General features: G+C 42.2%; 1 protein-coding gene across 1 annotated transcript in view; it reads right to left on the bottom strand.

Annotated features, from left to right (window-relative positions):
• Window positions 1-25272, bottom strand: part of LOC122163401 (regulating synaptic membrane exocytosis protein 1-like) — a 107656-nt gene extending 82384 nt beyond the window's left edge. Inside the window, exon 1 of the mRNA XM_042824607.1 lies at window positions 25109-25272. Coding sequence (XP_042680541.1) covers window positions 25109-25272 — 164 coding nt within the window. The remainder of the gene's footprint in view (window positions 1-25108) is intronic.
• Window positions 25273-25599: the final 327 nt, after the last annotated feature.

The raw sequence follows: 25599 nt of genomic DNA, 5'->3' as shown, positions 1-25599 counted from the left end.
GAGCTAAATCTCCAAGTCTGACACAGCCAACTTGCAGCTGCACAGCTTTGTGCATAGCTGGAAGGTACATCTGGAGTCACACCAGACCCGCAGCATACAAGCAGGGTGTTCACATCACCACATCTCCAGGTACGCTTGGATAGATCTTACTGCACTTGACAGGAAAAGCACTCCAGAGCACACTTGCTGCACACTGGCTGTATTTGAGACTATTCACTTGGAAAAGGGAGATAGAGCCAGGCATTGTGGTTCTCCCAGACACAAAAACACATCAGTATTGCTCCGTCTCTTTTCATTTCCCACAAAGAAGTTTGTGTTTCCCATTTTTGCCTTCCACAGTAAGCAGATAGCATTCAGAGAAAAAAAAAAAAAAAAAAAAAAAAAAAAAAAAGCATACTTTCTTATACTTCATACATGGTGGCATGTTCACTAACAAGTCAAAACAGCTATCTCTACCTTTGTGTGCCAGAGAAAAGCAAAGGGATAGTACAATCCATGGTACCACAAAGATAAGCATTCTTTCATGAAGCAAAGACAAGGAATTGCAGGCAGAGGATTTGGTTTTGTGCACATTTAACTGCTTGTGTTGTGGTGTTCCAACACACACTTCCTTGCTAAGAGGTAAAATCCTCAGAACATGGCACTGCAGACTCAGGGTGCTGGCAGCTGAAGACAAAGTCTCTGCAGTTCTGCCAGACTGCCCATAACAAATGTAGGGTTAAGTGCAGTATCTGAAGCATCTCAGGACTGGATAGGTACAGTGCTGATGTAAAACTTCACTGATTTCCCTTTCCTTTTATATGCAGATTTTCTTCTGTACATCACAGTATCTCAACAAAAGTCTCAATTTTACACACATTTCTGACCTAATAAAAAATACACAGGTATACACACACAAATTCCCATAGATATACACCCTCATATAAAACTAAACATACCACACAAGGACCCTATAAATGACCAGTAAGGAATGGTCAAGATTCCCTCACCTACGAAGCAATTTTTTTTCCTTCAAAAAACTTGCTTTGGACTCAAGTTTGCAAGGTTTCAGGTTTTCATGAAAGTGCCATAGCCATCAGGATCAGAATATTTCAATGCATCCTCCCCACAGATGGTTCAGTTATTTACACAGTGTATTTGAAATTACCAAATTACCTTTGTAGCTCAGTAGTTAAGACTGGTAAGTTATGCTCCCTAACCCAACGAACATTTTGAAACATGCAGAGTTATTTGGTTGGTTTGTTGTTTTCATTTGTTGATTGGTTTGTTCATTTGTTTTCTTTTTTGCCAGAGGTAAAAATGAAGAATTTTCTGATTAAGAAAATTTCTAAAGATTGCATTTCAGTCATTCTCTAACGCAACTTTCTTCCACTTTGGGGCAGCATCCCAAAAAACAGTAGTGAGCACACACACTGTGGTACTGATCACAGTGTGTCTCACTCCTTATAGTCTACATATAGTCTAAGTAACACAACAAATTTTCACAAGTGCACTGGCACTGAGTTCTTGAAAAAACAAAGTCAAGAATATGACAACCACATCTACTTGTCCGCAAAGTACAGTAGCCTCTGTGTAGGAAAGGCTGTCACTGGCAGTTCACTACCATGATTGTTGCAAAGTTAGCAAACTCTTAGATACCATATTACCATGCCAGTAGCAGCAGAGATATTCAACACACTGAGCATTCCAAACCTCTATGAGAAGTACTGCACCTGCGCTGAAGTCAAAGGCAGCAAGGATTTCACCATGAAATTCTATGTTGAGTATCACACTAAGCATACCACACTTCGTATCTGTCATAATATATTACAGGGTAAACTTCCACTGTTTATTCAGTATTACATTTTTCAGAGTAAAATACAGCTAATAAATTAAATCCAACAGAGTCCTTTAAAACAAGACTAAACAAATAGCAACTCTTATTAACACTCCATTTCTTTCCTTACACAATACCACGTCCCAAGAGCTCTTGAGAAATGTCTCCACCAGTTTTCATTAAAATGAAAGGCTCTAGAATCTCCATATATGTTGCTAAGTACATCAAAAGGGTAGTATTAACTATGCAGCTCCGTCTGCAATCCTTTCCTGAATAAGTGAAAATTTAGTTTTGATATGGTTACAGTTTAACTTAAAATCTTTGCGCTATCTCGATTTTGAAAATACCTGACATTTAATTCTAGGTTTTTTTAGTAATTTTTGGATTCTCACAGTTACACCACTACAGCTGACCATTCATTGAATGGAATTTAGTGAAAAGCTGTAAAAACTTTCTGCTGCCAGGCTGAACACATTTTGCATGTTTCTTAGCCTTTACTTACGGGGAGATACGTCATTGTATGTATACAAGACCACATACGTACTATGGAGATAGCTTAAATCTTCATTATTTTCATCATTGTCATTTGTGAAGAAAACAGCTTTACTAGGGCCTGATGAACAAAATCTTAGAAGACTGATTCTGTACAAGACTACGTGCCTAAGTGATTCAAATAGCACACAGTACCCAGGGAATACAGGAGCATCACTACTTGCACCTAGTGAGTAAGGCACTAATCAACACACCATCAGAGATATTTCTCATCTCAGAAGGCAGAAATTCTCATGCCATCCCATTCAATTGGTTACTCCACTAGATCTTGAAGCTTACTGCAAAAAACCCTGCATTCTCTATGACTGAGAACACTCTTCGCTGACAAGTTTCACACAGGTTCCCCTTCTGTGTTAACACTGCTTTCAGTTAATAAATAAACAAATAAATAAATGCATTTAGGCGAGATGAAGAAAAAGCTTTTTGTTTTTAATTTAGATTTATCTGTGAACTCTCTTTATCCTAACAGTATTCCTTGGCAGATAGGTCTGGAGAAGTGAATGCAGCCACTTCTGATGATCCAGCACAGGGCCATGCACCTTAGACCTGAAAAAAGTCATGTCTACCAATCACAGCATATAAAACCTACACAAACACACAGCACACAGAACTGTTTGTCAGGGGCACACTTCATTCTTCTTTTGTAAGACATGCAACTGACACAAAGTGGAACACAGGAAGCTCCATATGAACATGAGATAGATCTTCTTCACTTTGAGGACAACAGAGCCCTGGAACAGGTTGCCCAGACAGGTTGTGGAATCTCCTTCTCTAGAGATATTCAAGACTCATCTGGACAGCCTACCATGCAACCTATTGTAGGGTACCTGCTTCAGCAGGGGGTTGGACTCGATGATTCCCAGAGGTTCCTTCCAACCCCTGAGATTCTGTGAGTGTTGGGATTAATTCCACCAAATTTTAATGTACATTAATTATTTACACATGCTCAGAGTTCAATTTGTGTATAATTCAGAAAGAAAACAAAACAAGAACAGTGCAACTTCAAAGACATAAAAAAGCTCAGTCTACTGTACAGAATAGAAATATTGAGCTATGCCCAATCTCTCCTACCATAAGCACCTTTGTGACAAGGAATATAAAGCAACTGAGAGGAATAGCAGCCTTCGGATCTTAACTATCAGTCCTCTAGTAGTGAAAAAGCGTGTGGGTCTGCTACCAGCTACCAGTTACTTTAAGTTATGCTTTCCAGAAAAAGCAAGCAGTTTGCATTCTGAACACAGGTTGAACAAACGTAAGTACCTGATCTAAACAAAACTCACGTTACCCCGACATAACCATTCAAAACTATTTCTGACCTTTTTTGATTCTTATTTCATTAAAGGTTGGCTTACAAGTTCCACGTGGGCTTTGTTTTGCTAACCTCATCAAAACACAACACTTTTTAGCATCTTTGGAAAGGGGATATTTTAATGAATACAAAGACATGGCTGTTCTATTTGCATACAGTTAAAAGAGAATGATGAATGCTACTGAGATGTACAAAATGGATGGCTGCTGGTTTAGGTCAAAGGTTGGATATGAGGAAGGCAAGACATCTCACAAATAAGATCCTCAAGGGAGCTGGGATAATAAAAATACAAGCAGAAATTGTCAGGAAGCAAAGGAAGGCCACATGTGCTTAAGCTCTGAAGCAAAGAGACCAGGACTCAGAAATGAAGAGGAGTGAATGGGGAAGAATGAGAGCACAGAGAGGAAATGGGCAGGCAGAAGAGAGGATTGATTTGGAGCAAGAGCTGCATTGTATGTTTCTGTGTCAGCAACAATTAAGAATACATGTTCCTAGCTATATTTGATATAAACACATAGGAAAAAAAAATGTTTTTCAGAACATTTAAACAATATGTAAAGACTGTTTTTCTCATCCTTCTGTTCCCACAGATACATGTTACCAAGACACATTACTGAAGTAGGCTTCCACCCAAACATGTCTGTAGTAGCTAGTCTCCTTACTGTGCCTTCTTGAAGAAAGCAGATCATCCTTCCAGAGAGGGCTCTGGGGAGACTTCATTGTGGCCTTCCAATACTTGAAGGGAGCATATAAACGGGAGGGAGAATGGCTGTTTAGAAGGGTGGATAGCGACAGGACAAGGGGGAATGGTTTTAAACTGAGATAGGGAAGGTTCAGGCTAGATATTAGGAGAAAGTTTTTCACACAGAGGGTGGTGATGCACTGGAACAGGTTGCCCAAGGAGGCTGTGGATGCCCCATCCCTGGAGGCATTCAAGGCCAGGCTGGATGTGGCTCTGGGCAGCCTGGTCTGCTGGTTGGTGACCCTGCACACAGCAGGGGTTTGAAACTAGATGACCATTGTGGTCCTTTTCAACCCAGGCCATTCTGTGATTCTATGATGATTCTCCTATGTGTATATTATATGCTGCCTAAAGGAAAATTTCATGCTGAATCAATCAGAAAACAGAGTATCTATGAACAAAAAAGCACACTAAAAATATTAAGAAAATAATAAAGGACTTTCAGCACAGTTCATCTAGAATCAATTAAAACAAATATTTCCTTACATTTTTCAACTTAAAATAGTCCAATATAAGAAAAAAAATCCAGACAGGAGCTACTAAAAGGCCCAAACAGTTCCCATTCTTACAACATTCTCCATCCCCTCAGCACAGCATCAACCAGTCTCATCTCTGCCTCTTAAATGTACGTAAACAGTAATGGAACAAGTGAGTAGGAGATTACAAAATCCAATTTTCCTGCTTCTAGTACAAATTTCCAATACACCAACCACCCACCTATGCTATGTTACTCACTGCAGGAAACCCCACATTAGCTACTGCAGAATGCATTTAAAAAGACAAACTTGCCCCTGTAAAAACTTACACAAATACACACCACCACATGCCATTGGAGACCAGGAGATCAATAATTACAATCAGAAGGCACCACACCGTGCTTTAAAATAAATAGGTAAAATTTGAAATTCTAGTTTTGTCGAGCATTTCAGCTATCTCATTTCTATTTAGATCTCCGCACCTAACAAGCCATCAGAACACACCCAACACTTCATGTTCATTGCAGAGTAAAGGCAGAGGGAAAAGGAAAGTGTGAGTGGCAAAAATCAAGACTGGATGATCAGGGCACTGACACCAGGTCCTATAAAGGTATACTTCCAAATTCACAAACTGCTGTTTTTCTCATGGCTGAAATATTTAGCTTAAGGAACAGCTCTTCAACGCATGTTTTGTTCTTCTGGGCATTGATTTCTCTGCACATTGCTGAATAACCTCTTCTAAAAGTTGGCATAGTTATGGAGCTACTTTCAAAACCTGGAACCCAAGTTTTTTCTCTTTAGTATAAACTAGTTTGTCACAAACTGCCACTGTTTTCAAAATACTATCAATGTGTACACACACACGCTCAGCAACGTGTAATTGCATGTATCATGTTCATCAGTAGTGTGCCCTTCCCCTTGAGGTTAAAGAGAAAAACAAATGACGAAAATCCCTTGGTATTTGCAGAACCCCTGGTTCTTGAGGAGCCATGGAGATTTTGGAGGAGCCACTTTTTAAAAGACTGAAAGCTGATTGCTCCTTAGGATCTGTGGTCTCTAAAACACCCATTAGATTTTCCAGTAGCATCCTGGACTTTGTGGCACAGAAAACTGTCTCTCCTGCACTAAGAATGAAAATTATCTTTCTAAATTCTTTTATTTGCTCCTTAATAGACACTAAACCAAGGTTTATACTGTCTAATTAAGGGCCAAATAAGGTCTAGAAAGCAGCAAGACTTCTCATTCCAATATTCTGCAATAACAAGAATATGATTTAAATACAACTTTACATTAAGACATGGAGCCCTCAGAAAAAGAATATTAAAAAAATTCAGACAGCCCCTTTGATGAACTATTTTAGATTTTCTTTACAAGTAGACAAGAAAGATTTTCATATTAAATGCCTCATGGAGAAGTGGCCTCGGCTTCAGTCTTTAAATGAACTAAAACAATAGAGAAAATTAACAGAAGATGTAAATAGGATTTTTAAAATCTCTTTTGTTAAAAAGTTGGAGCTCAATTTATTCTTAGCATTATATGCAGATCCTGTATTGGCTAAAAAAAAAGATTAAAATAACTTTCTTCTCTATATCGATTGCATTTATTTATATAAAAGTCTGACAAGTAGGATTTGCAAATTCCCTTCAATATTTTCTTTAATGTTTAAAAAAAAATCACTTAAGAATCAAATGACATCCAAAATATGTGAAAAACAGGTGCTGAGGGAGAGAATTTTGGAAGGGAGATTGGAATAAGCAACATACAGTTTTTCAAACAATCGCAAAAAATGCCTAAGGGGAAATACTGCTGTGACATTTTATGGGTTAACAGCTCTGATACTAGCTTCATTTCTAAGGAAATGAGACCAGGTGATGTTTGAACATCCTTTTCACTCTCATTTACTCACGGAATGCATTTTTATGCAAATACAGTTTTGTTAAACATGCTCCCTGTTCATACAGGAAACAATGTCTGCTGTCATCAAACACCACCAAAGCATGAAATTTCAACACACGAAGAAATGCTGGTCGTTAAGTGTTTCAAATCTTTATGCAGTCACAACACGCAGGGAGCACGCACATCAAATCCAAACAATGGGATCTGTGTTTCTCTATTAGAACCTGGAGACTGCAACACTCTGATGTGGTTCTGGCAAAGAGCTGTTCCATTAGTCAGCATTTGGATACATCAGCTATCTGCATGGCAAATTTCGGATGGTAAAAAGCAGGTGAGGTGATTCAGGTGCATTCTCAACTGTGTTTTAGTAAATGACAAAGTTATGCTTACATAGATGATAGATGACCCAATTGAATTAACTACATCAAATTTCCAAGTTTGAGAGCAACAACACAAACCCTTCTTGTGAGCACAAAGTGTTCAGCTCGCTGTTAAACTAACATCATCAAATATTTATTCCTTGCACTGTGAATCCTATGTAATACTTTCATATCCTTTTTTGCATCCTGGCTTGAATCGGGAATGGTGTGGTGAGCAGGACTAGGGAAATCATCCTGCCCCTGAACTCTGCACTGGTGAGGCCTCACCTCAATTACTGTGTTCAGTTTTGAGCCCCTCAGTACAGAAAGGACACTGAGGTGCTGGAGCAGGTCTAAAGAAGGGCAACAAGGCTTGTGAAGGGCTTGGAGAACATGCCCTGTGAGGAGAGACTGAAGGAACTGAAGGCTGTTTAGTCTGTGGAAAAGGAGGCAGAGGAGAGACCTTACTGCTCTCTTCCAATATCTGAAAGGTGCTCACAGCGAGAGCGGGGTTGGTCTCTTCTCACCAGTGACAGGACAAAAGGAAATGGGCTTAAATTGCACCAGGGTGAGTTTAGGTTGGATATCAGGAAAAGCTTCTTTGCTGAAAGTGTTGTTAAGCACTAGAATAGAGTCCCTAGAGAGGTGGTTGAGTCACCATCTCAGGATGTGTTTAAAAACCATCTGTATGTGGTGCTCAGGGACATGATTTAGCAGAGGGTTGTTAGAGTTTGAGTAGTATGGTTAGGTTGTGGTTGGACTTGATGATCTTTAAGGTCTTTTCCAACATGAGCGATTCTATGATTTGCCATAATCATTTGACTCATATCTGACCCCTGGCAAATGATCACCTTCAAAGGATGAGGTTCAGCTTCCCAGCAGGCAGCAACCCCTATAACAGAACCCTAAAGACAGATTAAATAAAGTCTGGAGATTCTCAGATTCTCCAAACACACAGGAAAGGAGTGAAGGAGTGTCAGTGAGATAAAAAAAAAAAAAAAAAAAAAAAAAAACCAAAAGTAAGGAAGAAAGCAGATGGACAACAGAAGGGAAGAGAAAACCAACCATTATCACAAATTAGTAAATGCAAAACTGAGGTAGAGGCAAATTCAAACTTCTCCAAAGCAGGAGCACGCAAAACACAAAGGTTAATTGCATCTCAAGTCTGGTTTGGGACAATCCCAAGCACAGGCACAGGTTGGGCAGAGAACAGCTTGAGAGCACTGAGGAGAAGAATTTGGGACATTTGGTGACTCAACCTGAGCCAGCAATGTGCACTTGCAGCCAAGAAGACAGACCATATCCTGGGTTATATCAAGAGAAGCATGACCAGAAAGTTGAGGGAGTGCCCCTCTAATTTGCTCTTGTGAGGCCCCACCTGGAGTACTGCATCCAGTTCTGGAGCCCCCAGCACAAGGACACGGAGTTGCTGGAGTGGGTCCAGAGAAGGGCCATAAAGATGATCATAGGGCTGGAACACCTCCCCTGTGGGGACAGGCTGAGACAGTTTGGGGTTCTTCAGCCTGGAGAAGGCTTCAGGGGGACCTCATGCCAGCCTTCCAGTACTTGAAGGGTTTACAGGAGTGCTAGGGAGGGACTTTTCACAAGGGCAGGTAGTGACAGGACGAGGGAAAAGGAAATGGTTTTAAACTGGAAGATGGCAGATTTAGACTAGATACTAGGAAGAAATTCTTTACTGTGAGGGTGGTGAGACACTGGAACAGGTTGCCCAGAGAGGCTGTGGATGCCCCTCCCTGGAAGCATTCAGGGCAAGGCTGGATGGGGCTTTGAGCAACCTGGTCTAGAGGGACGTGTCCCCGCCTACAGCAGGGGTTTGGAAGTAGATGATCTTAAAGGTCCCTTCCAACCCAAAGCATTTTATGATTCTACGCCTCTGCCCAATAATTTAGCATTCACTCTGATTCTTTCTTAAAGTGAAATCAAGAAGTACAAATCTCAGAGTAGCACTGGCAGAACAATTTCCTGGATGACAATGACTGATAATTACTGCAGACGCTTGTCACAAGACTGCTGGCTACAGTTAGACTGAGCATAATGGCAGCTCAGTGCAACTTTGAAAAAAAAATCAGATACTCTGATTGTAATTTCTAGCAAACAAGCAGCTGAATTAGTAAGCTTCCACCACAGTTAGCACTTCTGGAAAACCTCTACCCTCAAAGTTTAGCCAAAATCACCAAAGACCTGGGAAATTAATCACCACCTCAACTTGAAGTGAAGCCTCCAGAACTGCTTGACTCCAGCACATGCTCTGGATATTGCATCTAAGTTGTGATTGAACAACTCGGTATGAACGATTGGTACCTTTCAGGTACTTTATTTTAATTGAAAATAAATGTTTCCTGAATAATAGCAGCATCCATGACCTTGCTCTTGTGATGGATGGCCACCAGGACCTATGAGCTGTGACTTTTTTTCCCCCTCTTCTCTGGCAAATGAATGTCATCCTAAGTGTGTTGTTTCTTCTTTTTTTTTTTTTTTTTTGACTGCTGCCTCTTTGTATCTACACTTGTGGTCACCAGCAGCATCCGAACAATTACATTTGCTTATATCACTGTGAAGACATGACTGTATGTACTGCATTTGAGATTTTGTTGTTCATCCTTTAACAATCACACAGGGACAGATACTGTTCCATACTGAAGTCCGCACCCTTCCACCTTTATGGCCATCTAAATCAGTTAAACTAAGCTTAATCACTTACTATAGTCATCCTTCCCAAATGTAGCATCCATACTTTTTTTTTTTGCCTCTTTCATATCTCTCTTATGTCTTCCAAGACACAGGATGACACTACTGCTTATCTGATTTGGAAAACTTATACTTTCTACAACATCCAGAAAAGAAAGAGCAAGAGCAGCCCAGGATAGTCAGGGTTTAGTTCTGAGTTAACCACAGCATTGCTGAGTCTCCAGACATTGTGAATGTAAGGTTTGTTCTACAGCCAAAGTGGTTCTTCTACTTTAAGAAAAAGGGTAATAAAGAACCCAGCTGTGTGTGCTCCTTTATGGATTCTACTTCAGGATCCTCTGCAGAGACCTCTTTATTTGTCTCCATATCCCCATTGTGCCTCAGCCATTACTGGTTAAAATTGGCACCTATACCTACTGCGAAGCGGCTATCCAGTTGCTTGTGTGAGCCAGTTATTCTTACTTTTACATAAAGACACATAGAGGAGTGCATAGCAGAAAAGTACCAGAAAGACTCTCTGGCCAAGAGCAGCTGCTGATTCAGCAAAGCTGGGACCTTTAGATACTCTGAACACTCTCTACAGTTTTGATTAAACTCTCTGCTGCACATAGAGATCTATTTGTCCCCATTGTTCTTTCTCCTCACCTGCTTAATCTTCCAGCTGTATGTGCACCCTCTCTTCAAACTTCAACTTCCTTTACTCCTTTTTCTTTCCATTCAGCTGATCCCTCTTAACTCCATTCTTTACCCACCCAAAAAGCAGAGATGCCACCTTTAATTAAAAACAGAAGCACACAAACACACTATTCCCTCAGGCACTGTGCCTGCACAGATTAATCTGAACATGCACTGAACCTCCAATATGTCAGGCTGGAGATGACAAGGCTGGACAGACACAGGCACATGGCACCCTGCCTATAAACTTTGAAACTAACATAATATTTAGTTCTGTCTTACAGCTGACCTACTCGTGTTCTTCATATCTCATCTCCCTTTTGTCTGTTTACGCCATTAGGAAAGTAAACTCCTGGTGCGGAGCCTTTCCACAATCCTCCTATGACAGCAGAGGCTCTTTCATAACCAGAAACAGTCGTCTTTGTAAAACAATACAGTTGAAGCAAATTTCAAACGTTCAAAATCACAAAGGCCCCAAAATTCTAAGACTGAGTTAACGCAGCAAACTGCTTTGGAAACAGCAATTTGGATTTACTACTGTCAGATTTAGGAACTTTGTCTGTGCTGAGTTTCTAAGTCCTCTGCTACAACTTGAGACCTCACTACCCTCCTCCTCCTTGTCACACCAGACCAGATCTCTTACACAGACCCACATTCCAGTCAGAAATTTAGAGGCAGGCCAAAAACAGTTAGGCAATACTGTAAAATGTTGAGTTTCTGTGAACATCAGATTCAAACGTAGTGAGGTCCTGCACCACTCTTAGTCAAGCACCCCTGTGTTTCAGGATGCCCTCACTACACCATCCAAGCTAGCTGAGAGCCAGGAAAGCATCACTGCCAAATCCTGAGCTTCTGAACCAAATGACTCAGGCTCCTCCCTTCACAATCATGAGACTGGCTCACACACTGAGCATTTCTCATTCTTTTTATTTTCTACTTGCCATTTATTTCTACACTGACAATAAATGTTCATCTTCTCCTGATCTGTTTGCTTAACTATCTACTGTTCAAGCCCAAAATGAAATGGACGCATAAATATGCAGGTCTCGGGTCTGTTACCAGAGGATCCATCACTTTTCATTACCTAATTCTCAGTGTGCAGAAGTGCTTTTTTACACTTGCTCTGTACTAGTCAAATAGGCATCTGCATCACTCACTGCCCACTTTCAGGCTTCCATCCTAGCTAATTCCAGCTTTCTCTTCCTATTTTTCTTCCATCATATATTCTTCCTGTTTGATCCCTGCAGACCTTCCTATATACCCTCAGAGTTCAACCTTCTGAGTCTTAAGTGAAGTGTATTTTCTTAAGGTTTCCCACCCAGTTGCTGCATAGTTTTCCTATTCCTGCCGTCCCTCACAAGGCCACAATCTGCACTCCCATGTTCTCCTCTCTTCTTTCTTCCTCTCCTGTGGCAACTAAGCAACCACAGTTTTTCTAGCAAATAGCCTTGCCAACCCAGTGCAAAATACCAACTATTTTGCAATCTTTTTCTCAGTAATCCAGCGAGGACGCTGAAAACCTTAGCTATGATGTGACTCAGAATTAAAAAGATAAAAATGAAATATGGATTATACAAACGTAACTCACTTTTACTAACCCTAGGGCAGCCTCCAGATGAGGAAGTACCTACCCATGATGTGCCTGAGGAAACCTAGAGCCAGCCAGCTACCAAAACCGCAGCCTGCTCCTGAATTCCCCATGATTTAAAACAGTAACCAGCTTCCCAACTCTCTCCTCCTGCACATACACTCAGATTAGGAAGGCCTTGCCCTCAGTAGAGCAGGGAATCAAAGATGGGATGCAAAAGCCCAGTAAGTGTTGAAAGCAGTCTTATACACCATGTGGGGCCCAGGTCAAAGCAAGGAAGGTACCACTGGGCTTCTGAAGTGGTAGCAGATACCCATGTTCAGACACAGACATTCCATTCCGGGAGAGAAAACCCCACAGGAGGCTGCCTCTGTACATCAGTTCCTTCTGTCTGCAGTTGCCACAAGGGAGGGAAACCAGGCAGTACTGTGCATCAGTCTGATCCAGCCCTCTCTCCATCATGACCTGTTGGTGAGGTCCAAGAGAGCACAAGTACAGCTTCCTTGCTGTCACCATTCTTCTACAGTTACCGTATACATACCCGCAGTCCCACTCCATAGTATTAAAACAAACAAACAAAAAAACTTCAGATCAACTGTGGTAACAGAAAAAAAGGAGCTTAACCATACTCTCAGTGGCCTCAGCTTTAACCTAGAAGAAACACGACTTTTCCTCTGCTGTCAGGGAAAACCCTTTTAATTTTCTTGTTCATTCTGTTCCTGGCCTCTGACAAGGGAGTCAAAAGGCTGGCAGTTACTGAAGTTATTTATTGATTTCCTTGGTTTATTTATGAATGCCAGACATGCGAAGGCCTGTCTTCAAATTTAACACCTGGTATTTAACACTCTTAAATAAAATGCAAGGAAGACTAGATCCTACTCACCTCTGCAACTTTCATATAACAAAAGTTGCCCTTGCAGAAAGTTCATCACCATTTGACATCCATAAAAATTCTCAAATTTGAAGTCCCTCCACTGAAACTGTACATGGAAGTTCCCTGTTTTCTCTACTTTAAGAACGCCTTCTGTGGTCTCAGTTGACCTCCATTAATCTACCAGTAAATAGGAAAGAAACCATTGCTCTAGCCCAAAATATATGCAGTAGCAAACAGTGAGAAAAAGAAAAAAAGCACAGTATGAGATCAGCAGGATTGTCTTCAAGGGTAATTCCATGTACAATATGTTGCAGTAATCCACCTCAAGTTGACAGAAATGATGCATCATTCTGACAAGGTCCCAATTTGTAAGAAATACAACAAACAGTTAAACACAGACAGAAAAAAAAAAAACATTTGACCATCAATTCTACAAGGACAGAGCTGAAAGCATTGCTGAACTACAAACCCTATAAAAAATAAGAGAACAAACCTCTGCAATAATAGGAAACACTACAATTGTTGCTGTTCTCCTCAAGTCTTCCCTCATCTTCACTAATTCTACCTCAAGGAAGGCTCAGCTTGTATATATTTGATCCCATAAGGGATAGAAACCAAAAAAGGAAGAATCAGAACAGTGTAGTTAGATGAAAGACAGAGCACTGTGTCACCTGGCTTGTAACCAGAACTTACCAGCTCTTTTTCCACATGAACCATTTAAATCTGCTCAGATGGGGAACAAGATTAGAACTTGAAACACTGCCACCAGAAAAAGAGAATTTACAAGTGACCAGACTTCTAAATTCTCTGAACTGGTCAGTCTAGACCAAACAATGCATAATTAAAGTTATTTTACAGTGAATGATACTATTCTTTGAGAGACACTTTTTAAAAGATGGATGCTCTCTTTTTAAAGGGGGTATGCTTTGCTTTAAGATAATGCAGTTTTACCAAGAATTTGCAAAATAAATTACACAGAGATTTTGCTTTTAAATTTAAAAACTATAATCAATATCAAATCATGTAAAACACAGAAGAGTCATAATATGCTAGTGATATATTCTTAGAATGGATTTCACATTAAAAAAAAATCAATATCCAATTTTGCTCTAAATGTAAGAAAAATGTACTTTGCATTTCATCTCAAAAGACTTACATACTTTTTACATATAAAGTATCAGAACTAATTCATATAACTGCAATCTCCACCTCTGAATGAATGCAGTTCCTTTATCTGACTGTATCGAAAAACAATTTGAAAGAGAAAACAAAGAAAAACAAAATACACAATTAAGACTGAAAGAAATTAGGGGTAAAAAGAATCAAAAAGCAATTTAAAGAAAAAGACACACTTTTGTATAGTGTTTTTGGCTTTTTTTGTTGATAGTCATGCTTTGGTTTCACCTCTCTGAATTTTACTTTTTACATAAAGCTTATGGAATAATAAAATGGTTACTGAATGCATTTGAGAAATATGTGCTTCGTTCTGCAAAATAAAAGACATACAGTGAAGCTTCCCATCTGAAAGACTCAACAGCACTTAAGTTTTACTCCACTGAGCAGATGTGCTTTCAGTGACACTTGTTTGAGGAAGAGACTCGCTGAAGTTAATCAAACTCAATGAAGGCACAAGACCACATCAGTGCAGCTGTTTGTTGGCCCACGGCAGCAGCTTGTTTGACTGTGTCGCAAACCTGTCGCAATACATCTGCAGGCAAAATTGTTCCCCATTTTCAGCCCCTGATCAAATTTCACCAAGATGCTCTCCATATATCAAGGAACATAATATTGCAACTAAAACCTATAAAATAGCTTGTACGTATTTCTGTATGGTTTGGTTCCATATTCTTAGGCACAAGCACACATACACATATAAAATCTCTTGTAATTCTCATCCATAAGATGCAGACCCATTACCCTGATACTTTGCAGGTGGCATCCAGAGTCAAAATCAATATAGTTAAAATAGGATAATCTAGAGTTCTCATAAATTCTGTCCTTTCTTCTCAACTGCCTCGCCTCATGCACTAGGCACTCCATCAGCCAGCTGTTTTATGTTCCACAAAACACATAAACACATAGCTAAAAACACATAGCCATTTGGCAGAACATTTAACAATACAGCTTAAGCTTTTCATGCAATGTCAACATTTTCGCATTGTCAACATTATTATAAATAACAACACCAAGCAGACTTATCACCTAAATTAACTGAAATGATCATAGGTTGTTCATGTCCTTTCATAGCTCGAGCTTTCACATTATGTTTTCATCAACATCTTTGCAATTTCATTCAATCAGTACAAAATTTAGCTGCCTGATGTCAAATGCCAAAATGATTCTGAAGTTAATATAGCTAACGTGCAAAAGTGTGTATTTTCACATGAAAAGATCATTTAAAACCCAGAGAGTAATGAATATAAAAGAAAAAAAAGACCAACCCTGATTATCTTATTTTTTATTTCATCTCCCCTCTTTTAGTCAGTTTCCCTCCTGCTTATAAACTCCCCTGAAATACTGGAGGGGCCACAGTGATTTTTCCCTGAAGCCTTCACGACTACGTGCTGAATAAAACCAGCACTTCCAATTTGTCATCAAAGGAGAAGTGTTTCAGCACTCTGATCATCCCTGTGGCTCTCTTCTGCATCCACTCCAACAGCTGTATGTCTTTCTTGAGCTGAGGGCCTCAGGCCTGGACAAAGTACTATAGATGAGGCCTCACAACGGCAGAGTAGAGAGGGCCAATCATCTCCTTCTCTCTGCTGGCCGCCTCTCCTTTGAAGAAGTCCAGGATATTGGCTTTCTGGGCTGCAAGAGCACACGGATGGCTCACGTCCAGCTTCAGGACCCCCAAGTCCATCTCAGCAGAGCTATTCTCAGGGAGCTCTTCTCCCAGTCTGTACTTGCATCTGGGATTACCTCAACCTAAGTGCAACTCTGTGCACTTGGCCTTGTAGGACTTCATTATAGCTCTCATGGGTACTTTCCTCAAGCCTGCCTAGGTCCATCTGGATCTTCCTCTGAAACTCAACTGCACCACACAGGTTGATGTCATCAGCAAACTTGCTGTTGGCTCACATGATCCCACTGTCTGTATCATTGATAAGAATGTTGAAAAGCACCAGTGCCAAGACTGTCCCCAAGGGACACTACTCATCATCAACCTCCACCACTCATCACCAACCTCCGCATGAGAGATGTGGGAAGTCTGACTGCCAGCAAAGACCAAGACCCTAATTCAAGATCACCGTTTTGAAGCCTTCGGAGCATACTCAAAGACACTGGAATTAATCTTTATGAACACTGTCTATTAAATTTATAATGCTTGCTGTCCTTGTGGACCGAACTAGGTTTTTAAGATGTCATATCTTTTACTAGTAGAAGTTGAGAGACTTACTTGTAGGTACATAATTTCTTCATTTTATCAGTTCAGAGCATGCAGTATTGGTAACTAAGAGAAACATTTGAAAAGATGCTTCCAGCTCAGACCATTCAAGCATCTGAAGACTTCCAGTAGAAATTCTCAACACTAAGAGATCTCTACTTCTTGGTACAAGAAGAGTAGACTTTCTCTACACCAAAACACCATGGCTGGGGCTATGTTGCACTCATAAGAAATGTCCTAATAAATTTCACACAACAAAGCCTAAAAAAGTAACTCTCAATTAAGGTGCTTACAGTAAATATCTGTATTTTGATACAAGGCATTTAAATCACAATTCTAACTACAAATTTGTCTTTAAAGACCAAAATACAGAGCATGTGTAAAAATGCACATAAACTTCTCAGTCTTAGAAGATTAACAATGTTTTTTTGCCATCTTACCATAAGCACAGTGCACAAAGTCCTAACACTGAAAATACTAACAACAAACAAACTCAGAAATAAGCTCTAAAACAGATGTTCTAGTTCAATCTAGAATTGACTGGAAACCACTATTTATTGTGCCATGTCTCCTCATGTCTCTGATGTGGCAAGTACATAAATCATATTGTGTTTGTGTGTATCATTATTCTGAAAACTGCTTTTCTTGCCAGAAAGTATATTCCAACATGGCTTTCTTGTTTAAAACTCTCTCTGGACATAATTTTTTGATATGCAATCAAATTCTAAGGATGATTACTTGTGTGGTAAGTGCAAAGAATTATACTGCTATCCCCTGCCTTGTGCAAACTGCCTTACCTAAAAAATTATGATAGCAAATTGATAGTGGTATTCTTTTCTGTTGTTTGTTGTGAAAACTAGAAACAACTCTAAGTAACATTTTCTGCCTAGATTCCAAAACTAAGCATCACAAACACTGTATAATACTCTACCACATCTGTGACATTAAAGAAAAGGGTAAAACAATTTTATCTCTTGACATACGCAGGGATCTGATAAGCTATCTCCATCCTTACACATTCAACATATGGATCTGGGGTTAAAAAGTAAATAAGTAAACCACACTGAGTTTGTAATTGATTACATACGATTTTGAAGCATGTTTAATTACCAGTGGAAAATACCAGAGTGAAACTGCAGGCACTCAAGTTTTTCTTTTTTTTTTTCCCAAAATCATAACTCCATGCCAATGCTGTAGTTCCCTGGATAAAAAAAGAGGCCAAATCAGAGCAGAAATTAAAACTAGCAGGTGCAGAAAACCAGTGCAGTGTGCATTGGTAGGAAAAGTAAGGAAGAGGGTAACAACATAGGAATTATAACTGGCTCTAATGCTGGCAACCACAAGTAAAACTTCAATTTCATCAAGTTTGCACTTGAAGAAAAGTCTGCATCCCAACAAGAAGCCTGAAAACAATTACAGCACATGTTAAGCCAATATTTTTAAAACAGCCTTTTCTTAAGGTATTAACTTCAAGTCTTAAAATGCTTTGTAACTGCTTGATGAATGGTTCATGCTACATCTTTGTTAGTTGTTTCTCTGTATTTCAGAATTTCAAAAGCCTCTTAATGGTGTTCTCCCTCAGAAAACACTGCTACTGTCCAAAAAAAAAAAACAAACCCCAAACCATACCAATCTTCCATATAGTTCCTTTTAAGATCTAGATTTATTACAGCTGTGTCAGAAAGTATTTGTGCAATGTCATGCTTTCTACATGACAAAGCCAGACACGAAGCATGGGGGGATTCTTGTGGAGTTCTTTGTGGGAAGACACACACACACACAGAAAAAGTTCTGTCAAGAACTTTTCAAAAGAACTCTGGATGAAAGTTCGCACCCCAGGCCTTTCCAAATTTCAGCACGTACAGATCTGAAGTCCACTCTTACAAGGTGGGAGTGTTTATTGCTGCCTCTCACCCCCTCTCACCTCCTATTCCTCCAAGGATTTAAGGAAATCCCTAAAACTTTGCTCTTGTCTGCTGACAGTCTTCTTCTCCTGCCTCGCTCATGAGATGGCCCGTGGAAGAATGGCCTATGATTGTCCTGTAATTACCATGACTATATGCAGTTGTATGTACACATTTTGACTGCATATAGTAGTCTCCTTGTACTACTCAGTTCACCATCCTGCTTAAAAAAATGCTACCAATCCTATGAAATTTCCTGAAAGCCATGAATATTCTCCTGTCAGCCCCCCATTCAATGCAATTTGGTCTCCTTTGATGAAAGAAGGAAAAGTGAAATTCACGGGACCACAGGAAGAATAAGCAACAACAAAGGAGTTTCTATACTGTTTATCTATTTTATCCTCTCGTTCCTTGCTTTCAAATGCACAAGCAGTTCCCAGAACTCTTGATTCTTCTTTTGTCTTCTCAGTGGGATTAAAGATAGACTTACGAGCTATATCCTAAAGATAGTATAGTCTTCCTCATGATGGCCCTATGACTCTTGCTTTCATTTCTGCCAAGTGTCCCAGTTTCAACAAAAAGGATGAAGAATGGTGTTACTTCTTCTTTTTCTCATGCTTATGGAAGTAGAATTAACATCAGCAGGTTTACACCATTCAGGCTAAGATGCTCATGGAGCCCTAGGTCCCTATTTTACCTGTAAATAGAATACAAAATGAAGGTGGCAGCAGTTGCCACTGTGCTTCAAGCAGTATTCAGTGTTTTCTGCCAATATTAGGTATAGTCCAAATGTTAGAAATGGAGAAGGAAACAAACTGTCTCCAGGAAATTGGTTAAGAGCACATGCCTCCTGGCCAATCTATTAAACTCCAGTTATGTAGCTGGTAATTCAGCATGGAAGCTTCTGGTTGCACACAGGAAATTATATAGCCTATCTTGAAACCTCTCTCATCACATCAGATTCTAAGCAAAGACAACTAACTTCAGGATTTAGCAGCCCTAAGAATAGAGCAGCTCCAATACCCCTGAATTCTACTAAAATCAAGGTTATGCACCATACTAGATGGTCAAAATTGGGTGTTAAAATCACCTTTTCCCTAATTGTTAACTGCCACTCCCATAGCAATTCTTGAAACAACTCTCAAAAGCTAGGATCATTTTGAGTGCCTGTTAGCTTCTCTTCTAGAGCTACTCAACTAGAGTTATAAAAGTTCAACAAAATGTCTAAGTCCCTGAGTTAAGTTTCCAACTATTGCCAATACAATGAAAAATGATCTCTTCCACCTTCTTCTTAAATCCCATCAGAGGTGTAGCAAGAGTTTTTGCCTCCACTTAAAGTTGCTCCAAAAAATTACTGCCATGGTAGTTAGGAAGCTTTTTCTAATTTATTTTTATTAAATCCATCTAACACTGAGTTACAGTTGTTCCCCCTTGGATAAGCTACTTTTCCACAAGGAGAGAAGTACTCTGGCTATCCATGCAGTGTATGATTCTTTTGGGCTCTGAAAGCCCACAGCTGAACAGAAGTGGAGCTCAGTTATGTGTTCACAGCTCTCATGTTCTGCACATAGTACTTAACTAACTCAGTGAGACAAAGCACACAATTGCACATAAGCAAATTTAAGCTTAAGTACATCCATATGAGCATATGCAGTTCTGTGATTTGTCTATGATTGAAATTTGCTGCATACTCCCTAGCGTTATTTATCTTCAAGGTACCTTGTACATACAAATAATACAGTTGTCTCAGGCTGTCTAATGTTTGAATGTACACTTTAAACTTTTAATCTATTTTTCCTTAAAAAAAATTGTCTGGTTTGTTGGGTTGGGTTTTGGTTTGTTTTGGGGGGGGGGGGGGGTTCTTTTTTTTTTCATTTTTGTAAATGACTGTTTGTTTCTTTCTTCATCCTCATTGAAAAAATTCCTTCTCTTGCATCCCCATAATTTGTTAGTCACAAAAGAGTCAACCATTCTACATCTGTACTTCAGGCTAGAAACATTAACCACTCAACTCAAACCTCTTTCAGCTTCAGTATTACCTACCCACATAGAACAGGAAAGAATGCTTTTTATGTGAATGAGTCTGCAGGGGAGGCTGTGACACATTCTACCACTGTCCTTCACAAACAGTGCAGGAACAGTGGAAGCATGGGTCTGAAAGATCACGCTCCAATTGACAGAATTGCTGGAGACCAGAATGATCAGACATCCCCAAAATCTGATGTTATCACTGTGAAGCTGGAAGGAGAAGGACCTCCTTCTCTTCCCAGAGCTCTCAGTCCTTTCAACTATTCTGACTCTTCTAAAAAAAGGCTTAATAGCCCTGGGTAACCAGATGAATGTAGCATGAGAGCTTCACTTGCAAGGAGAGCTCTATCAGGCTCACTACTGAGTTAGGCTCCCGAGCTCATAAACTTCTCATTCTTCTCCATACAAGGAGCCAAACTATTGAGCAATACCAGAATGGCACTTCTGTAGGACAGAGCTTCTTCAGACTGGGAAGTGTGCTTGGTTTAGGCAACCACTTTCTAGCCATCAGGCTATTAGCACTTAAAGTAGAAAGAAGCAGTTACTCCACCTATCACCTACGTGTTGCTAAATTATCATTTTGAGTTAATGGTCGAATACCAATATGCACTATACACGCACTGTATAATAATCAGCTCTTTCAGAGGACTTGAGCATGTGACAGTGTAGTTTGTGACTCCCTAATGGGCTTAGGCCTAAGTCAGGCAGCAGACATGCCTGCAGCTAAGGCACATGCTTGGGAGCTATATTTGCCCAGGGAGGTTGTGGATGCCCCGTCCTTGGATGTGTTTAAGGCCAGGTTGGACGGGGTCCTGGGCAACCTGATCTGAATGTGTGTGTTTGGTGGCCCTGCTAGGCAGGGGGGTTGGAACTACATGATCCTTGAGGTCCCTTCCAACCCGGGTGATTCTGTGATTCTGTGATTCTGTATATAAGCTCTGGACATGCAGGGACAACCAACTTCTCTGCTGCACCACTACAGAAAGATCTGTGAAGTGCACTCAAGGTGCCTCAGTTTCTACATTGTGCCAGGTAAGCATCAAACTGTTTGTGTGGATCTGAGTCTCCAGAGCTATATACCAGGCCGGGACTACACTGCACTGCACAGAAGCATAACTGTATTCTCAAGAGCACCTAGTGACATGGCGCAAAAATGCTGATGCCTTTAGATGCAACACTAATTTCAAGGCAATTGGCTAATATTAGTAAAGTGTTCTTCATTGGTAAGGTGAAGTTGTTCATAAGAAAGCAAAAGGGGGAACTTTCACAAAAACCTTAACTCCTCAAGCACATTGCTCCAAGATACTAAACATATCAAGATTACAGGATGTTCCCCTTCCACAAATCCTACATACTGTGGTTTGAAATCTGATGTTGTAAGGATGAAGGGATGACAAGGTCTCTGCCATTGACCAGGAACACATAGGAGGAAAAAAGAAAAAGAAAAAAAAAAAAAATTGCACCATACAACTTGCCTGCCTTTGTCCTAAGGGCCTGACGAATTTCTTCAGCCCTAGACTATTGAAGGAAACTCAGTAGGTCAACAAACTGACAGTGCAAGCTTATGGAAAAAGACATGCAGGTTTTGAACTGAAAGATGCATTTCTGCCACACCCCCAGAGCAAGCACAGAAAGCATTTCATCGTACATTGACCTGTTCCTTGCAGGAGCACCCTGCTCCCAAGCTGGCATGCTGCAGTGCATGCTGATGTCAGCATGAACTGGCAGCAGGATTTTACAGTGCTTTTAGCTCAGAATCAGAAATGGGCCCAGGAAGCCAGAGAGGTACAGACCTGGAGGAGAAGGATATGGTCTCTTCACTGATGACCCTAATCCCTTCTCTTGAAGACCACAGAATCTACTCAAAGCAGCAGCTCAAATTTCCTTGGATCTGCAATGCTATGACTATCAGCTGAGGAATACAATAGTTTAAGTAAACGGTAATTTTTCCTTACAATTTTCTGCTATAAGGAATGCTGGAAAGTGTTGTAGAAACTTGTTTTCCTATCAGGACAACCATAACACACAAGAAACACTGCCCCCTCTCTCGCCCTCGTGATGCCTGAGGCAGTACGTAACAGACTTCTGCTCCACTGAGAGCTGAATGCAGCCTAGTTAGCAATACAGATCAGTATTAAGGTCCCTTAACTTCCAAGGGACATTCCAGATATGTAGGTGGGTGTTACTGGAAGAAACGTGTACCTGCAGGTGGTTTAAAGTGGCAGCTGGAGACATTTGGAAAATTGGAACAACTTTTACTGAAGATAATAGGAAGAGAACGTGACAGTGTATGACTTTTATAACATAGCTGTGTCATCCAGTAGAATCACTTTGTATTTATAACAAGCCTCCAAAAAATTGTGGAAGTTACTGTCTCAAAAGTCAGCCTAAGAAGGTTACTCTCTGGAAAGATGTGTACAACTCATGTCCCAGAAAGGAATTAAGTTCTCAGCATAAATAAAAGGTAAATGATTTCAAAATCTACTGGTTCTCTGTAATAGTCAAATCGTAATCCATATGATTGCCATATGGATCACGATGGATCCATGTAATTGCCAACAGTAATCCAGCTGTTTGCCATGATCTAATTTGTAAGCCAGTTGTCCAATTTTAAGGTTTACAAGTTTCCCAATGTACTTTCAATTAATTTCCGACTCTTCCTTTAAAGAAATATAAATGTATACTTAAAATCACAATTTCTCAGGCCTGGATGGTCATTGCTATGAACTGCAAAAACTGTTGTAAGAAACAAACCTTTGAATATCACAAATCTGAGAAGACAGTGTCAAGTAATTTCAAGATGAATTCACAAACTGCAATTTTTTACCTCTTTAAAAATCATATTTAATGTATCCCAGTTCGCTCAGTGAAACCACTAAAAATTCCCATAATTTCACAGGAAAGGAAGTGTTAGTCCAGAATTCAGAAATACCAGTATGAAAGAAGAGCATAACTTAGAAAAAAAAAATAAATAAATTTATCCTCTACCCCACGTTAACAAGAACAAGGCTGAGAAATTACCATCTCAACTGACAAAAGTTCATTCTTGCAGCGACTGTAAGATTTACAGTATTGCTCTACAGCACCACAGAACCAGTAATCTTCTTCAAGGAATACAAGCTAAATATTTATAGGGTAGTAGCTGTTCTGGAAGAAATGGGAGAAGGATAAATGTAGCTTAAAGCCTTTGAACTATTTCTCCATTTAATTTTCTTCTGATAAATAGAATCTAAAGAGGAAGCCATTGCTCACATTTCACCACATTGACGAAAACAATGTGTCTCCACAAAGCACATCTCAGAGAGAGCCACACCGCAGGGTAAGGAGCAGCAACCCACATCCGCTGTCCCAAGCCGAGACCCCAGCATCACGTTCCCAGCCTCACATTCTCACTGCGAGACGCAGCGCTGGGCCCAGCTTATGCTGCTGCCCTCAGCTCCGGCAGCCCATGCAGAACTTAGAGCAGGAGACCCATGAGGAAGAGCAGAGGCAAAATCGGAATGCAGCATGTGAGGGCAGAAGTCAGGAGCCTGAGGAGATGAGGCAGCTCCATCAGCTGGTGCAGCCGTGCCGTGTCACTGGGTATTTCTGATGCTGCCGAAAGCACCCAGAGCGGATGCCGCCTTGGGAGCGGCCCTACTGAGCACAGCAGTGTGTTGGGCAGGCAGCAAGGCAGGGACCCACCTCCTGCCACCCAGGGCCTGGGTCACCTGGGGCTTTGCGTACACTGCCCTCACCTACCTGCCACAGCCATTAGCAAGAGAGCAGGCCTGATGGGGAGCTGAGGAGCAGATCCCAGCCTCACAGAATGGCCCGGGTTGGAAGGGACTTCAAGGATTGTGGATCTCCAACCCCCCCACCGCAGGCAGGGCCACCAACCTCCACATTCAATACCAGACCAGGCTTCCCAGGGCCCCATCCAACCTGACACCTCCCTCCACAGGCGACAGCTTCAACCTGTTTATCCTCATGGCTCACTGCGGGCAATGTTACGTTTGAAGCCACCTCTTGACGGAGGAGGCTGGAAAATGTGGTCACATGTGTTTCTTGGCAAGGGTGAAGGGCGAGAGGGAGCGAAGCTTCAGAAGTGCCAGGGACCTCATGTGCAAACGTGGCACCTACCGACACCCCTCTGTGCGGCCGGAGAGTCCGAGCCCGCTCCGTCCCGCCAGCACGCAGGCACGCTTCCCTCCGCGATGAGCAGCGCGACTAATTACATAGATTTCCTAGTTACCAACGCCTCGCCGTCCCTACCGCGAGCCGCTCCCACAGCGAGCCGCTCGCAGCCGCTGCCCCGCGGGGGGCCGGGGCGCGGGGCGGGGCAGCCGCCGGGGCCGGAGCCCTGAGCCGTGCGGAGGGAGACGGCCGAGACCGAGACCAGGCCAGTCGGGGGCAGCACGGCCGCTCCGGTGAGCCGGGCAACCCCACCCAGCGGCCCCTCCTGGAAGAGGCGGGGTCGCGGGGACCCCGAAGGGATCACGCCTCGCCCCCGAGTGGGGCTTTCCACCCGCCCTCCGCTGTCCCGCTCCCTGGGGGCGGGGAGGGCCGCCGTCCCGCTCCGTCCCGCCGCGCCAGGCTCCCCCATGGGCAGCGCCGCTTCGGGAGGGGCTGCCCGGGCGCGGGCAGGAGGAAGTCAGGGGCCGAGGCCGCGGCCCGGCAGCTCCGTGCCGGGCAGGGCCCCGCGGGGCTGCCCCGGGCAGCGGCCGGCTCCGGCCGTGGCAGCGCCCGCTCCCGCCCGCCCGCGAGCGGCGCATGAATGAGCGACCGAATGAATGAATGACGGGCGTCTGCTTACTTGAGCATGGCCTCTTCCTTCTCTTCCTCCTCTTTCTGCCGGTCCATCACTGCCATGATAATGTTCCTCTCTTCCTCTGTCAGGTGGCTCAGGTCGGGCAGCTCCTGCATCGGGGGGGGCACCGTGGGTGGCCGAGGGCCGCGGGGCCCCGCCGAAGAAGACATTTTATCTCTGCCTCTCCCTTATACCTTCTGCCTCGGCGAGGCGAGCCCCGCCGGCTCTCCTCCGCCCCCCCTCACAGTGTAGTCCTCCGAGCGGCGGCGGCCAGCAGCTCTCTGGCAGCAGCGGAGGAGGAGGCGGAGACGCAGCCTTTCATGGTTGCTCGCATCCACCCCAGCCCGGCTGCGCCGCCGCTCGCTCCCTTTGTCTCCGCGGCTTCACGGAGCTCGGGGGCCGCCGCGCCGTCGCCCGCAGCCCATCCTCCCGGCGGTGGGCGTGCGGGGCGGGGGTGCCGCGGTGCAGGGGCTTCCCGATGGCCGCCGGCGGGGCTG

The sequence above is a fragment of the Centrocercus urophasianus genome, unplaced genomic scaffold, assembly GCF_019232065.1.
Source record: "Centrocercus urophasianus isolate 14NV4802_14NV808 unplaced genomic scaffold, USGS_Curo_1.0 seq_10, whole genome shotgun sequence".
Taxonomy (NCBI): Eukaryota; Metazoa; Chordata; class Aves; order Galliformes; family Phasianidae; genus Centrocercus; species Centrocercus urophasianus.
This window is presented reverse-complemented; position numbering and strand designations above follow the sequence as displayed.